Source organism: Metopolophium dirhodum, chromosome 8 (assembly GCF_019925205.1).
Source record: "Metopolophium dirhodum isolate CAU chromosome 8, ASM1992520v1, whole genome shotgun sequence".
Taxonomy (NCBI): Eukaryota; Metazoa; Arthropoda; class Insecta; order Hemiptera; family Aphididae; genus Metopolophium; species Metopolophium dirhodum.
The window spans coordinates 33,803,054-33,817,402 of record NC_083567.1 but is presented as its reverse complement, the minus strand read 5'-3'; the positions used below and the strand labels follow the sequence as shown (position 1 = coordinate 33,817,402).

General features: G+C 35.3%; 1 protein-coding gene across 1 annotated transcript; it reads right to left on the bottom strand.

Annotated features, from left to right (window-relative positions):
* Window positions 1-3,101: 3,101 nt before the first annotated feature.
* On the bottom strand, window positions 3,102-11,910 carry LOC132949960 (transcription factor SOX-11-like). The gene is made up of 2 exons (XM_061021096.1): window positions 11,104-11,910; window positions 3,102-7,097 (listed from the first exon to the last, which is right to left on the bottom strand). Exons 1-2 carry the CDS (start codon window positions 11,224-11,226, stop codon window positions 5,715-5,717), a joined length of 1,506 nt encoding a protein of 501 aa, XP_060877079.1. The 5' UTR covers window positions 11,227-11,910; the 3' UTR covers window positions 3,102-5,714.
* Between the last annotated feature and the right edge of the window lie 2,439 nt (window positions 11,911-14,349).

The following is a 14,349-nucleotide window of genomic DNA, read 5'->3' as shown; positions in this document are numbered from 1 at the left end:
AAATTACGAGTGAGCAACTTTTATTTTGCACGTACCTACTACGAAAACAAGTCAACGGGTTCGTTTCACAACATTATTCTCAATGATGTGTGGTCAAAATGAAATTTGTGGCATTTGATAACCAGAACAAAAAATATGAACACGATATTTTAAAATATATATTGTTCTGAAATGGTGCCAATCCACTCCACCGCGTATGTGCAAATCAATGTCATCTCATTACATACAATAATAATAATAATAATAATATATATATATATATATATACGTAGGTATGCCTGCTATTAACGGTTTTTCACGACGAAGTATAATAGTAATTTGAAAATCTATTTTGGATTACCATCTTCCGCGACACCAGTACTTAAAATCGTCATGTCTGGTATATACAGTAGGTAACAGATTTTAATGAATTTTTCATATATATTATAAAAATCGATTTTCGAACATAAGTACCCTACGAGCTGGGTACATCTTTCGTTTTCTGATCTATTTTTCGTACCCCATTTCGCATATTACAATTTCCATGGCAACCAAAAAAAAAAAAACAAAGATTTAATGTCGCAATGACGTTATGACTTCGCGTTCCAGACCTAGCTGACCCAAACAATCTATGAATTAAGTTGCCATAACGACTTCGTTAAATTTTTTTAAAATTAAAATTTTAAAAATATATCTATAATATGATTCAATGTTTTACCGTGCAAAGGAAAAAATATCAAGTATATAGCACGCTAATTCGCATACATTTTTTAAAGAATATTAATTTTATACGAAATTTTCTTTTAGACAGTATATCTAGTTTAAGATTTTAAGTATTATAAAATACAAAAACCGATAAAGTAATTCATCTGTATGGTAGATTTCGAGTGTATCTCGTCATTGAGTAGGTCACTACTGTAGCATGTAATGCATATTAATATGTAGAATTTGAATTCAGCAATAATAGGTTAAGGTACATTACTACATTGGGTTCCTCTGTCACTCCATCACTCCACTTTTATAAACTTTAAATTAACTTATAACTCCAAAGATTAGCCGACGGGTTTAATGTTTACGTGAAAACGTATATTATATTAATTTATTATTAGAATAAACTATTTGAAATCTGACAAATGTGCGTGATTTAAATCAATCTTATTAAAATATAATACCAATTTATTTTACATATTTTTTTTAAACTTTTTTTCGTAATTTTAATATAGATATGCTTTTGTTTTTAGTATAGGTACTATATAGTATTAGTTTTATTGTCGATATAATATAATTACTTAAATTGGGTTAGGGAATAAATACCATTATAAAATCTCGAAACATCTTCCAAGCATAAATATAAATCATAAGACTATAATAAAATAGACTTTGTGTGCAATCCACGATAATATTAACATCGATAACCATTACGATCGGCAGTTATTTATTAGGTGTAGTTCGGAGAAAATAAATTTTAAATGTTTAAAATATACACTTTGAATTATGGTAACTGCATAATTGTGAGTTTTGACTTCGTAATATTATACTATTTTCGCGTCCGCGCGGCCAACAACATTGTGAAACAATCGAAGCCGCGGGGAACTGATTCGAAAAAAATCGTACCTAAAGTTTCGTTGGTCAAGATAATAATACGTTGATGGAACGACAATAAATTCGATCTGCACATTTTCTCCGCATAATATGCAAAAACCTTGTCGCGCGCCCATAATCATAACATTCCGGTTTATTAAAAATAACGATTAAAAACAAATCCCGTGGCCGCCCTCCGCGCGCGTGCGCAATGATTTCCCCGAGTGCGCATTACAATATTTCTTACACATTATCATATTATTTTATTACGTGCACGCGAATTTTTTTTCCCATTCCTTTTTGGCACACGGTCGACTGAATTACACTTTTACGGAATGCGAAGACGTCGCGTCTCCTCCGCGTGTACTCGGACGGCGGCGGCGGCGGCGGCACACGCAGACTGCACCACGCGCCATATTACACAACAATAATAATATTACGTACAAGACGATAAATAATAATTATTATTGGGCAAAACGAACGTCGTCATTGAAACGGTAAACAAAAAAAAAATAGAAAAATATTCGAAATCGACGCACGCGGCCGTCTCGAAAATAATAATAATAATTATTAATAACAGACACGCCGCAGTCACGCGTATTACGTTGATGCTGCACGCGTTCAATAATAGTCTTAGATTAATATATATTTATATACACATACTTTATAGTGTATAAATAAATGAATAATATGTAGCGCGTTTTCAAGTTATGTTACAACTTTGTACGCTTACCAAAAACATTGTACGCAACAACAATATTGTACGCGTTATTGTTGCCGATCTGGCACTTTCGAATAAGTGCGCCAACTACTACGCCGTTCATAATAATAATAATAATAATAATATGCAAGTACCTCCGATATTACGACGGCCGAGTGATTATTATTGTTGTAATTATATTTTCACGGTTTATTAGAAACGTGTAAAAAATAATATTTACTATTTCGATCGACGGCAACATGATGGGTAAAAAACCTGTGTAAAAATATACCACACTGCGTGATACACCTAATAACGACAACTTTTAAATTACTTTTATTCGGATTTAATTCTGACAGACTTCGCGGGAAATTGTTGAACACGGTCCCGATTATTTTGAACGAGTTTTGGCAAATCAATTCGGGGGGGGGGGGGGTCGGGTGCGATTGAACGCGAGACGACACCACGCCAGATGATATTTTTATATTATTTACCACGCATTGTTTATTACCACTATTGTAAAAAACCATGAAATAATATATGGTCACACGTCGTACGACTTGAAATTTTTTTTTAATGGCTATAGCCGCCACACTTCGCTAGGTGTTTGTTGTTGACGTTTTTATTGGGCGGCAACACATTATTGTTTGCTATTTTCGGAAAAATTGTACGAATTAGTTTGATTTGATGCCCTCCTCTCGTCATCGGGACACCCCGAGTGCACCCTATACTCGGTGACCGCATGTATTTTTTTTTTTGGAGAAGATGGTAAAAAAGATTTACGAATGGAGGATATTATGTAGTAGGAAAGTCGGGTATAAAAACAAAAAAACACAATCGATTAACAATTATATAAATATAATTTTAAGATATAAAAAAAGATTATACTTTTATAATGTATTTTTTGTACAAGCGCGCGCGTTTGTTTTCTTTTATTTATATAAAATAACGCGATGCACAAATAATAATAATAATAATAATAATAATAATAATAAAAAAAAATAGTGTTAAACTTCTTAACATCATTATACCGATTTACTTGCGAACAATATATCATAGGTACGGTACCGTAAAGTCTACCTGTAATAATGTACAATGAGTAAATCTATATACAACACATTCACATCGTACACATCATTATGTACATAATATTATGTATTTTAATAATAATAAACCAACTAATATATAAGTATATAAAATCGAAATAAGAAAGTTTAGGGGAGGGGGAGGTTTAATCATATGTACTTATAACGCTAATACATATATATAGAAAACAATATAATAGTAATAATAATAATAATAATGATAATAATAAGGTGAATAATAATATAATGTATAATATTAGACCTTGTATATTTTTTTTCGTTTTTTTATTATTTTTTTTTTTGTAAATACCTTAATATATACATAATATATTATATAGGTACCTAGTATATACATATAATATGTCATACATGGTACATTTGTATAAAAAAAAAAATATATATATATTTATATGATTAAACATGACTATATAGTGTATAATATCCTTGCACTTCAAAATATTATTTAAGGGCAAATATTAGGAAAAAAAAAAATATTCATTACAAAACAATCTATAAATGCTTTGCCGAACAAGTATTCATCGTGTTTTATTAATTACGTTCAGAAAAAGTTGTGGAAGTTATATATTTAAATTATATAAAAAAAAAAAAAAATATTTTTTTTTGTTTGTATGAGATCATATAAATTTTAGGGGTTTTAATTAGTACAAAATGACTCGTGGGATTCAAATGGTAAAAATGATACAAACACCACCGTATCGCGCGCCCTCGTTTCTCTTCATTTATGTACATGGTATTTTATTTTACACGATGCGTTATTGTTACAGGTAAAAATCAAATTATCGTTAATAGTTTTTTTTTTTTTTTTATTTTACTTTTGAATTTGAATAAAAAATACAGGTAAATCAAAATACGCTTATAATGTGTAAGTATCTATAGCCAAAGCATAAAAAAAAATATGACGTTGAAAACATTCCTCTTTCTAATTCGGACACAAGATTTTCATAATATATAATATACACACATAAACATACATATTACATACACACGCGTATGCGTATATATATGTATATATACATATTCACACATACATATATTATAATTTTTTTTTGCTTTTTATAATTTTCATAATGATTATACAAATGGAAGCACCCTATACTTAACAACACTTAAGCAACAGTATAATTATTTTTTATAGTACAACGTGATAATGATTAAAATATAATATGTTATATATGAATATATAAAAACACCTAAACAAAATTTTCACACTTGGAGTAAAAAAAAAAAAAAAACATTTAAAGACTATGAAGCGAATATTATTATTATCATTATTGTCTACTGAGGCTCTAGTTACTAGCATACGATATAATATTTTTACAATATTACGTTAGTCGTGTTCAAAAAAATTTAGAAAGCGATTCAGAAGTAATCCAAATACATATAATATCATTATCATTTTTTTTTTTTTTACGAATACACGACAAACTTAAAAAATAAACGTCGAGACATCACAATTTTTGACGAATTTTACGCTTTTTACGAGCGAAATAAATATTAAAAAAAGTCACGTCGTTTTTATATTTAATATAATATAATATATATATATATATGTTGTATATAAATTTACAATGAAATATTCGACACGTATCGTTCGACAGTATAAAAAAGTCGTATTATATATTATTATTTACACGATAAGAGTGAAATTAATTCCGATTGTCGTCTGCCGCCGACCAGTACTGTGTGTGTATACGAAATGTATAAAAACATAATAGTGGCAACTGCAGTAGCAATAGCAGCACTGAAGTAGTAGTATAGTAATAATAATATAATTGTATGCAAATATACATATTATATAATATCTATAAGACGTATACAAAAACAAACGGACAGTGAAAACTTACATATTGTGTGTGTGTGTGTGTGTGTGTGTGTGTGTGTGATTTATTACTCCAAAGCACGTCGGTTAGGTTAGTATTGTTTTGTTTTTTCCCCGCGGTGTATAGATTTTCATATTTAGGTATATATATATATAATATTACAAGCGCACAATACATATTATTGTACGTCCTTGCACGCGTAGGCGGAATAAATATAACATAATATCGTAATACGACGAAAAAAGGAAAACGTAATAGAATGAATAAATTAAATTTAAAAAAAAAAATTATAACCAATCACAGCGGAGGACTTCGTGTTTTTGTATTTACGTTTAGACTAATAATCGTGTGGGTGTTTTTTTTTTTTTGTTTTGTTTTAAGGGGTAGTATAGCGGCGGCGGTCGAATTATTATTATGTTGAACGACGACGACGACGACGACGACGGCGGGTGTGGTTGGTGGGGACGAGTGATTTTCGGGGCTACAGCTGTAGGGGCGCGCGCGTTCTTCTCCTCTGCCCCTGCGCATTTAGCAGTCGTTGATGATGCCACGCACGTCCTCCCAGTCGGGGGTGACGCCCATGTGGGACAGTATGTCGGTCATGTCGGATGTGCACGTGAACTCGAGGTGCGAGCTCTGCCGGACGGAGCCGTTGTCCAGGTCGGACGACAGGCAGTCGATGTCCATCTTGAAGTCGGACGGCATCTGGATGAGGTCGTCCAGGCACTCGAGGTCGGCCAGCGATGGATTCTCGCCGACGCGACCAAGCGCGGCCGTCTCCGACTCGCAGTCCATCGGTTCCTGTTTGACGGAGAAATACGACGACTGGGCGACGGCGGACGAGGACGAAGACGGGTGCGAGGGTTCAGCCTTGATCAGCAGTTGATCGTCCTTCATCAGGGTCCGGGCGAGCAGATCGGCCGACGACTGATTGTTAAGGTGGTTGTGCTGCTGGTGGTGGTGTTGCTGGTGGAGCTGCTGGTCCATCTGTCGGGCGGACATGAGCGATGCGGCCGAACCGGGACTGAGCAACATGGCGTTGGCGCTGTTGTTGTCGCAGTCCTCGTTGCAGTCATCGTCGTCTACGTCGGTCAGCACCGTGATCGTGGCCGATGTGTTGAGCGACGTGTTGAGCAACTTGATTTTGAGCGGCTTGACGACGTCGAAGCTGCACGTCAGCGGCGAGTCGTCGTAGAACGTGGCGCTCTCCGGCGAGTTTGGAGAGTCGCACGTCGGGCTGGTCGGCACCTTGGCGTGTACCGAAGCGGGCACGCGCACCTCGGCCGCATCCTTGGAACTGTTGCCCTTGGCCGTGTCGATCGTGAAGTGATACTTGAGCCGATCCGGGTTCACCGGGCTCATCCTGTTCACCTGTATGATGCCGTTGCGCCGGACGAAAGACTTTGACGACGACGACGATGAAGTGGTGTTGTCCTGGAGCAATCCCACTGGTGTCGGTTCCGTGGTCCTGCACGTCTCCAGCACGCGCACCGTCCCGGAGTTGAGGGCTGACGCGACGCGGCTGGACACTGTCATAGCGTTGCCGAACTTTTTGCATATGTTCTTCCGGAACTTTGACTGAGCCGCGGCCGTCGTGGTGGTCTTCACGATCGTGAGCGGAGCGGACGAGTTGCCAGCGTTACCACTGCCGTTCTTCGGCGTCCTCTTGCGTGGCCTGTACTTGTAGTCCGGGTACTCTTTGAGGTGCATCAGTCTCAGCTTCTCGGCCTCCTCGATGAACGGTTTTCGCTGTTCATCGGTCAGCGTTTTCCACCTCATACCGAGCATCTTCGATATCTCCGCGTTGTGCATGTCCGGTTGATCACTACATATCTTGCGTCTCTCAAGCTGTGACCACACCATGAACGCGTTCATTGGCCGTTTGATGTGGTTTGGATTGTTCTTTTTCGTCTGTAACAAGAGAGAAAGAAAAAAAATTCACATGATTAGTAAAAATTGGTCACATTTTCACTCGTAACCGTAACAATAATAATAAGTATTATGTAAAATATCATAATTTGTTGTTTTCATCTTCGGACGACGAAGTGATAACATATTACACAATATTGTTAATATTAAATTATATATATTATATTCTTACGAACGCGCACGTCAAACGGCAATAATAACGATAGTATTCGTTGGCAAAACGCGTGTGAATAAATAAATAAATAAAAATAAATAAAAAAATATTTCGTTAGTACTTAAAACAGGTTTTGCTGTTAAATAACAATATTGAGCGGCGGGGAGTATAACAATTTAATGGCATAATTTCAGGTTTTACTATGCAGGGTAAAATGTTTGATTGGTCTTTTTAAACATAATACAATATGATTGTTTTTCCCATTATTTTTGCTATCTGTGCAATCTACGATTCTCCCGACCAACGCCCCCGATTGTAACAGTTGAATTGTCATGTTCATTGTTTTTTGTCCATATTATCAAAATATTGAATATTCATAAAACTAGAAACCTGTCTAAAAATCGTAATGTACAAAAAATACAGGTATCTTTTGCTTGCAACAAATCAAAAGCGAAGCAATAATAACTTGAGTAAATTATTTTTGATACTGGTAAGACGGTAGGTATTAAATCATCTTTTTTATCATACATCGTACATTTCAATTGAAACTTATTTTATTTTTGCGGGACGCCGTCTGTGGGATCGGACAACTCCGGCGGGGTTTTAAACATACCGGGGCAGAAACCACTGTTGGCCACATGAGTACATATAGATAATATAAGAATGGATAGGACATAAGAACTTATCACTAGAAAATGTAGTGATACGTTTTTAAGGTTATATGGGGCCAATATTGTTATGATAATTATTGATAAACGATAATAAATAACATTAATGATTAATTAGTAATAATTAACCATCTATATTATTCTATATTCTAATTACAATTAATTATGTACGCAAAGTTTAGAGTGATTTGAGTATTCCAATTTCCATTTTCAGGCATAAAAATAAAAATAAAAATTTGGAATTGACAAATATCGACAAACAGTTTTTGGACATAACCTTAAAAAAAGCCCCATATTGTCTTTCTCTATTTACGTTCTCTCTTCCCCGAAGAAGTACACGGCCCCCCCATGTTAAACTGGTATAGGCACGTCCTATCCATTCTTATATTATCTATGCGTGAGTATATCAATATAATTATGATGCCACTGTAATAATTATTACCATCGAATTGGAGGAGCGGCTGCGGAAAATAGTAATACATAAGCGCTAACAGCAATAATAATAAAAATAATAACAACATTGCCAATATTATGTGCGCGGTGCTCCCGCGTGCGCGCGGCGCTCGGTACCCGGCGGCGGTTACTTTCACTGTCAAGGCGTCGTGCGAACGAACGGTGGGATGGCGGCGCGGTGTTGTGTAACAACTCAAGGTCATTAACGAGGCGCGCTCGCTATAGTACGCCCGCAACCTCACGGAGCGCTTCCCCACCCGCCCCCGACGCCGACGACGGTCACGCGGAAAAGGCGAATGACTCATTGCGCGCGCATACACACACACACATACATAATATCTACACAACAACCTTCGGACGGGGCAACCACCTGTCTATCTGTGCACCCGCGACCCCCTCGCTCTCATCATCAAAGTTCGCCGCCGCGGTACCTATTCCCAGGCGATACTCAATTTTTAATCTCGACCGGAGGAAAAAACAAATTCTACATAATAATATCAATCCATCTATCGCCGGCAGATTTCCGCCGTGGCCTAATGAGCGTAGAAAAAAAACGTATTGTATGATAGCGTTATTTAATATTATTGTCTACGTTTGATATAGGAAATTTAATTTTTCATTGGAAACGATCGTCAAGGGGTCCCCCTCAGTGGATTGACTATGGGATTGTGGAAAAATAAATTTTCGGAATCACGTCGGGAGGGAGAGAACACGGCCGGCCGGAATCTTCCTATACGAGTATCTTCCGGCAAATATCGGGAACAGAAAAAAATACGTACTTCGTACGTGATCCGCCCGCGCGATACGCATACGCACACACCTTGCTCGCACTTCTCTTACCGGTGTACGTGATCTACGTACCCGATAACGAAAATTAATAACAATAATAATAATAAAAAATGAAATAATATAACAATTTTTATCCCAAACCTTGAGTGGTATTTTGCAAAATATGTTACAAACACTATTACCGGAAATGTTATGATCATGTTTTAATAATTTATATACCTAGGTACCTACATATTATATTTTAATATATCTTTTTAGATCAGACAAATTATTTTTAGTTTATTTTATGACGACATTAAATTATTATAAGATTTCGAATTGCACTCAATAATCAGTTAGGATAAAAAAAAAAACGAATAAAATTGGACGTTATACAAATGTAATAATAGTCAGGCCTTTAAATTTTCTAACTATAAATAATAAAATACATATATTATAAAATCGTGATATTTTTTATTGTTGATGATATTATCTTTAAATGATAGTTGAAAAGAATCAATTTTATCTTATCTTTTTATTTTGTTTTAATAAAACTACCGGGCAAAGAGTTTTGCCATATACGGCGTAGAACCAAGGTCTTTTGATTAAATATTTTAACACTCACGGACAAAACTATATACCGTGTTCACAAATTTGTTTCCGGGTAAATGTTTACAATTGCTACATTTGGAAAAATAAAGTAAGTACATAATGGAATTAAATTATACATATACAATTCTAAACAAAATTGTATAAGTTGGATATAGCAGATCGAATTATATTGAAATAATTAATAATAAGTATATTTTACGTACCAATACATTTTTTTAGTATAAATATTAGTTAGGTAGGTGGTATATTGAAATTAAAATCGTATCATTTTTATTAGGTACTGTAATTTGTTATTATTGAAAATAGGTAATCAAAATTAATTTGTTCAATATTCGTATGGATCGGTTTTGAATTATCGTTCAGATTTGATATTTTAAGAACTAACTAACACGGATACTTCCGAAAAAATTGATAAATAATAACTAGGTAATAAGTAAGTAGATAATACATTTTAAATAATTTGTTTGCGATTTATTTTTACGACCAAACAGATTATTATTTGATTAGAATAATATATTAATTTTCACGCCTATTTTTTATAAATCGTAGAAACACACAGAAATAAAAAAAATATTTTTTTAAAAACTAGTTGTAATTTTATTTTACGCAATGTGCAGTTCATGCACACACTTGTATACAAATAATTTCGTGCGTTTTTTCCTCAAAGTATTTTGAATTTTCAGAAAACGTTAGTTTAGGACATGGCTGGAAAATACAACATTGTTGTTATCTAAAAAAAAACTAAGTCCCACTAATTTCGGTTACACCCCAACGAGTAAAAATAAACAAGGCGTTATTTTCCAAAGTCCCTAGCCGAAATACGATTTTATATATCTCAGCGACGCCGGCGTGCAGATAAGATAACAGCCGCGTAAACGATCGTCCAAACGCATTTCGTGTGGCAAAATTGGGACATATTAATGCGATTTCAGTTTATTTGATTTTATACTTGACGAGGCTCGGAGAGAATTAACATCACATTTTTGTAAACATTGTTTGTTGTTGTTTTTTTTTTTATTATTTTTATTACTACCATTACTCGTGAGTATTAAAATATTTTCGTGTTTATTATTAGGTACTATAATAGTTATTTTTATCGCACGACAAAAATCAAGAATATATAATGATATGTACCTATCTACCAACGAATTTTGGAAAAATATTTATGTGCGCGATTCTGCCAGCAGGAAAAACACGCACGAGGTTGTACCACTACGCTCAAGTTTATTTTTTTTTTAAGATAAAAAATAATTATTTTGATCAGAAAAATTTTTTTTTTTTAATTTGACTTGGGGGAGACAATATTATTTATTTACGAGGAGATGACACGCACCTGTGTGGCGTCGGAGTACGGCGTCGTCGAGTTTTCGTCGACCAGTTGTGAGCCAAACATCGGCAGGTCCAACTTGTTATCCGGCGAGTCGATGATGCGGATCGTTTCTTGTTTGGGCACCATGTTGCAAATGTTTATTTATTATTTTACGTGTATTGTGTTGCAAAAATATAAATCGTTGCGATCCAAAGAACACGGCGGCACGTAATCGAAAAAAATTACGAAAACGCACAAAAAAAATTCAAAGTCTACACGCGCTCGAGCGATGTGGAGGAAAAAAAAATATTTTTTTTCCACGTCTGGCAAAACGTCGTCGCGTAAAAAAAAACTGAATTGAAATTTATCGACGATGACGGTAGATCGCGATCGGCGAAAATTTTTTTTCAAACGGATAGAAGACGTGCGAGCGGTTTCTGCACTCGTGCAGTTGTCGCGAGCGGTGAGCAAACACTGACACGACCACAGCAGCAGCAACTACAACGGTCGAGTACCGTCGGCAAGGGCGGACGATCGCACACTGACTGGACGAACGGTACGCGGCGGCGTCGACGAGTGGCGACTGACGGCGGCGGACGTCTTCACCGGGTGTCGCGGGGGGCGCGTTCACCACAACGCTTGTGCTGCTGCCTCCGGTCGGCGGCCGTGGCGCACGATGTCGACCATGTCGTACCTGACGGCGAGAACTGCAACGATTGCGCGTGTGTGTGCGTGGTGCGTGTGCGTGTGCGTGTGCGTGTACGTGTGCGTGTGCGTATACCAACGAGCCTGCTGCGCGGACCGGATTGAACGAGCGAGCGTGGTATACTGACGCCGGTTACGGCGGTCGACGGCCACTATAATACCGCCGTCCCCCTCCGCGTCCCCTCGTCACCACCAGTGCCGCCGCCGCGAAGACGTGTTCTCTCGCCACTAGCGCCCGCCACCGTAGCTGGCGACGATATTATTATTAGGGCAACGCCACACGGCGGAAGCGAGTCGCACTACACCGCCGCCGCTGAATACGTAGTGAACATTTTTGTTGATTTTTTTTCAATTTCACCGGTTTCTCTGCCTACCTAATCATCATTACGATTTTCGTTGACCGACTTGGCGAGAAAAAAATTTCCTCCTACACCATTCACTGTATTACTGTCTAAAATAGTATACCACCTATATTATACTTTTATGTATAATACTATTAATACATAATTATATTACATCATTTTTTATACGTTATTATAATATCATTAAATATTTTTTGAAAACTTGACTTCTCACAATAATAATATGATATACGTATATTATTTTGAACTCGATTTACTTTTTGTCACCACTCTGCCAACTAACTCATTGACTTATACATTCATTATCTTCTTTATTCTATAAGTTTTGTCGACTAAAATACCAACATACTTATTATATTTCAGTCCACGATATTTTTTTTCGTGTTAAATTCAAACAGATATAAACTGGAAAGAAACGGATCTATTTGTTTGACCGGAAAAAAAAGCATACCGTCGGGGTTTCGTAAAATTTTTATCGATAAAAAAGAATATAATGCCGCTTGACACGGAAGTACGGGACGTACATTGACCACCCCTTAAGTTCCTAACCTATATATATATATATGTACCGATTATGTACGGTTAACGCGGTGGTTTACTTTGTTCCTATACCAAGTTTCATTACCGACGTCAACAACACTCGACCATTAAATCTGGACATCATATCTATATACTATATAGGTACATACAGCTGCAAGTCGAGTGTTGTCGACGGCAATGTTGTTCGACGAGTCTTGTCATCCTGAAAATCGATAGTGGTGATTTAATCACACTTGCAAGTACACCCGCTGACGTGCAGTTACGTTAACGAACAAATCGTCCGACTGACGTTTAATATCCTGCCTGACACGATTTGTTGACCTAATAATATTTTTTTTTCAATCAATACGTGCTATAATAAACGTGTTGTTTTCGACAAACCGGGACCATTAATTATCCCATGCGATTTATTATAGGTATATCGTATGCGTCGTGTAGTTTCGCTTTTTCAAACAATTGTTTGAGTAGGTACATTTTTGTAAATTGGCCACTACGATAATGTAGTGTGTACCTATATAAATAATAATAATTGCTAATAATTAATAATAATTAAAATAATATAACAATAACAATAATTAAAATAATAATCATTACATATTAAATACAGTATAGACTAATAATAATTAAAATAATAGCTAATTATTACATATTCTATACAGTATAGACTAATAATAATTTACAACACGAGTATTAGACTCGTATAGACTCGATATACATTTATCCGAGTTGTTTCGGCGATACACGGAGCGGCTGTTCAATATCTCTGAAATGCATGAGAAATGCCTATACAAAGCGCCTGGTTACATTATATCTGTCGCGTTACACAATAATTACACGTCTTGTTGTTATTATAAATACTATTAATTGTATTGTATATCTTCATGTTGTGGGTTACAGTGTAGTTAAAAGTTAAAACCGTATAGAATTAACACTTTATCGTTTCAATGTGGTTACCAGCGACTCGGATCATTGAAATATTATTTTGTTTAGACATCACTTAGTACATAATACATTACTGCTGCAGTTTGTGATCAATAAAACATTACTTACGGGCTGATTGATGGGACGACATTATTATGCATTGATTTGATTTTGTTTGACGGTTATTGTACGAACGCTTGTCTTCTTTTATACATTTTTAAGGGTTTACTTTTTCAACAATATAATTAAACAATCCTTATCTTATTATATTAAAATATTATACGTACTGAATTGTGTCTGTAAACAATTATTTAGTGGCAACCAATTTTTTTAATATTATTGTGTAGTAAAAATTATTACAATTTGTACAAATTACAATTATTGATTAAAATCGTGTTTGTTGATTTTAGTTAAGGCTGTTGAAAGTGGGTCGTTTTTTCGTGCATTTAGACCAATAAGAGGAGAAGAATCCAATTTTAATTTTAAAAACATATTTGAGTTCCTTATTCTCTTTTCTAAGTTATGTAGGAAATAGATTTTGGATTTTTTCCTCTTTTAGTAACACTAAAGTAAACCGAAATTAAAAATAAAATAAAAACATTAATCTGGTTCTATACGAATTACTAAGTAGACAATACTAAAAATCGAAAATCCATTTCCTACATAACCTAGAAAATAGAATAAGTTATTCAAATATGTTTTCAAAATTAAAATCGGACTTTGGGTACTGGGAGAAATTTTC

Excerpts from the sequence above, each read along its gene's own strand:
- LOC132949960 (XM_061021096.1), bottom strand. The coding sequence starts at position 11,226 with ATGGTGCCCAAACAAGAAACGATCCGCATCATCGACTCGCCGGATAAC. Across the intron at positions 7,098-11,103 it reads CGTACTCCGACGCCACACAG|ACGAAAAAGAACAATCCAAA; the intron begins GTGCGTGTCATC and ends CTCTTGTTACAG.